This window comes from Ipomoea nil, unplaced genomic scaffold (genome assembly GCF_001879475.1).
Source record: "Ipomoea nil cultivar Tokyo-kokei standard unplaced genomic scaffold, Asagao_1.1 scaffold2480, whole genome shotgun sequence".
NCBI classification, from domain to species: domain Eukaryota; kingdom Viridiplantae; phylum Streptophyta; class Magnoliopsida; order Solanales; family Convolvulaceae; genus Ipomoea; species Ipomoea nil.
Genome location: NW_017618908.1, coordinates 5,811,379 through 5,814,315, shown reverse-complemented (window position 1 = coordinate 5,814,315; position 2,937 = coordinate 5,811,379). Strand labels below are relative to the sequence as shown.

The 2,937-nt window shown below is 38.0% G+C and overlaps 1 protein-coding gene across 1 annotated transcript; it reads left to right on the top strand.

Annotated features, from left to right (window-relative positions):
• Positions 1 to 1,345: 1,345 nt before the first annotated feature.
• Positions 1,346 to 2,584, top strand: LOC109153350 (putative clathrin assembly protein At4g40080). Its single transcript, XM_019301258.1, has 2 exons — positions 1,346 to 2,485; positions 2,525 to 2,584. The coding sequence occupies exon 1, from the start codon at positions 1,460 to 1,462 to the stop codon at positions 2,483 to 2,485; it is 1,026 nt and encodes a 341-aa protein (XP_019156803.1). The 5' UTR covers positions 1,346 to 1,459; the 3' UTR covers positions 2,525 to 2,584.
• The last annotated feature ends 353 nt before the right edge of the window (positions 2,585 to 2,937 follow it).

Below are 2,937 nucleotides of genomic sequence, written 5' to 3'. Positions count from 1 at the left end.
TAATTAAAAAGTAAACAACATAGAAAAAATTTAAAATAATTATATCTAAAATTAAAATATTATTATTTGTATCACAAATTATATTTTATATTAAACTAAAATTTGAACTAATTAACTTTTAAATTTTGAGAAATCAAATTATTTTAATATAGAATAACATTTGGTGTAATGTGTTGAAAATGAATAAAATTTACTGTGAGAATATTCTTACATTTGGTGGAAATTTTTAATATTTTGGTGTAAATTGAGTTGGACATAATTTATACCGTGTACATCATTGTATTATATTATCGGCTAAAATTACAAGACATAATTTATACAGTGTATATCATTGAGTAGGGACTCCGATTTCCTTAATTACCAAACATAAAATAATTAACATTCAGAATAATTATGCAATAATACTAGCAATTCAATAACCAAAATACAATGTCATGTGTACTTAAAAATTGAATTTATTATTTCCTCACAATTCAAAATTAAAAATATCATTTTCTCTATGGGTGGCATTAGATATTAAAAAATTAAAATATTATAAATTGTTCAGACCGGTGAAAGGGTCCAACCGTCCGACAATTAAAAGACGTAATAATTTGTACTGTCATCATTTATCAAAAATAAAATAAAATAAAATATCCAAATTAAAAAAAAAAAAAAAAATCTCTCAAAGTAGTTAAATATTTTGATATATTTATTTCCTCCGCCACGTGGATACAGTAACTATAGCTTGACTAAATCATGGGAATCATAGTATTTCCACTTTGGTCCCATAACTTTTATATATATTACATTTTTAGTCCTTAAAACTTTATTTATGTTATTTCCTAACTATAGATAGATAAATAATCAAATGAGACAACATCTTCCAATGAAACTATGAGATACAGCATGAATGTATACAGTCTACTACAAGAATGCACACAGACTAGTGTGTGTGCAATTTGCACAGCATGAGTACACACAATCTAGTGTATGTACATTTCTGTAGTAGACTGTGTGCGAATATGTTATGTCTCATAGTGTTACGGGAAGATGTTGTCTTACTGGAACATTACAATTGAAATTCTCAGTAATTTTATTCCTCTAAACCAAACATTAGAATTTAAATTTCACTTTATTCCTAGTAATTCATTTCTCAAGAAATTACAATTCTTTTCCTACGTAAATACGTAATTTCCTCCATCCAACTAAATGCCCCGTTAGTGAAAATCATTTCCTAGTGAGAATTTGTGGACAAATATGAGAGAGATTTGATTGTTGTGGTCTTAAATTGAAAATAATTAATTTGAAAAATAGCATGATTAAGCAAAAATGAAGTTTCAACGAGTTGACAACGCAGCTTAGACACGCTCACCAAATGGACCGCCTTTTTATCATTCCGAATCTCTGTTTAAATTCCATCAAAATCAAATAAAAATCTTCAATCCGATCGCCGGATTATTTCAAAACTCAACCCGCGATGAATCCAAGAAAGCGGCTCCGGGAACTAATTTCCGGCGCGTTGAAAGACAAGGCGTCCCTGATCAAAGCCTCGCTCACGACAAAACGCGCCGTTTCCTCTGTCCGCGTCGCCGTCATACGCGCCACCACCCACGCCTCCGCATCTCCGCCGCCGGACCACCGCGTCGCCGCCATTCTCGACCTCGGGGACCGATCGGTCCCGGTGATTTGCGCCATCACGGACCGCCTCCACCGCACCCGCGACCCTTTCGTCGCCCTCAAGTGCCTCTACGTCCTCCATAGCCTCATAGTCAAAGGCTCCCTCCCCTTCAAGGATCACCTCTCCTTCTACCCCGCCGCCGGCGGCCACAACTCCCTAAACCTCTCCGGTTTCGCCGCGAGCTCCGGCGGGGAATCGCGGGAGCTTTCGCCGTGGGTGAGATGGTACGCCGGCGTTCTGGAACAGAGTATCATGACGTTCAAGATTCTCGGCAACTCCTCCGTTTCTTTTCCGTCCATAAACTTCGATAAAATAACGGCTATTGCCAAAGATTCCAAGTTACGGCGTCAACACGCCGTTAAGGAGACAGAATCTTTAGTCTGCATGGTGGAGGACATTTGCAGGGCGCCGGAATCTTTACACTGGCGGAAAAACGACGTCGTGCATGAGGTGATGGTGTTGGTCTCCGACGACTACCGGGCGGCGCAGTTCCAGATCATGCTGCGACTCAGCGAGCTGCGGGAGCGAGTTGGGAAGCTGAGTTACGCCGAGTTGACCGAGTTGCAGTCGTGTTTGAGGAGACTGGAGGGTTGTAAGGAGAGGATGATTGAGCTGTTTATCCGGCGGCGGAACGACGCGTTCTGGGAAACGGTGCGGCGGACGAGGGCGGAGATTGACGAGGTCAAGGAGGAGTGGGAAAGACAGAGCTTGGTGCTGTGGAACGCCGGTGAGGAAAAGTCAACTGAGTCGACTCGGCCGGGTGGCCGCGTCGGAGGTGCAACAAAGCAAATGCTATTATTACCATATAATAACAGCCGATGGTAAAGTTTTGTTTTTTTTTTTTTTTTTTTTTTTTTTTTTTTTTTTTTTTTTTTTTTGTATAGTGTGTTACACATTTTGTGGAGTAAATTCTGTCTTGATGAGAATTCATTTTGAAATTTTGTAATGAATTAATTTCACTTTTGGTCCCACGACTTTTGATGTTCTATCACTTTTAGTGCACAACTTTAAAAATTTTTAATTTTGGTGCCTAACTTTGTATTTTTATCAGTTTTGGTCCTTTCGGCCAAATTGACAGCGAAATGTTGCTGTATTTTATATTGTTAGGGGTAAAATCGTCATCTCAAAAAAACATCTTCAATATCTAAACAAAATCACTGTAAAATTATATCTATAGGTGTTGATGATGAGAATAATGGGAAAGACGAGCAGAAATCAGATAGATCTATGGGATTTATAGTTTCAACCATTGGCAAACTCTTTTTTTCCTCTTAATA

What these genes read in the sequence shown, in the direction of transcription:
- LOC109153350 (XM_019301258.1), top strand. Translation starts at nt 1,460, where the DNA reads ATGAATCCAAGAAAGCGGCTCCGGGAACTAATTTCCGGCGCGTTGAAA.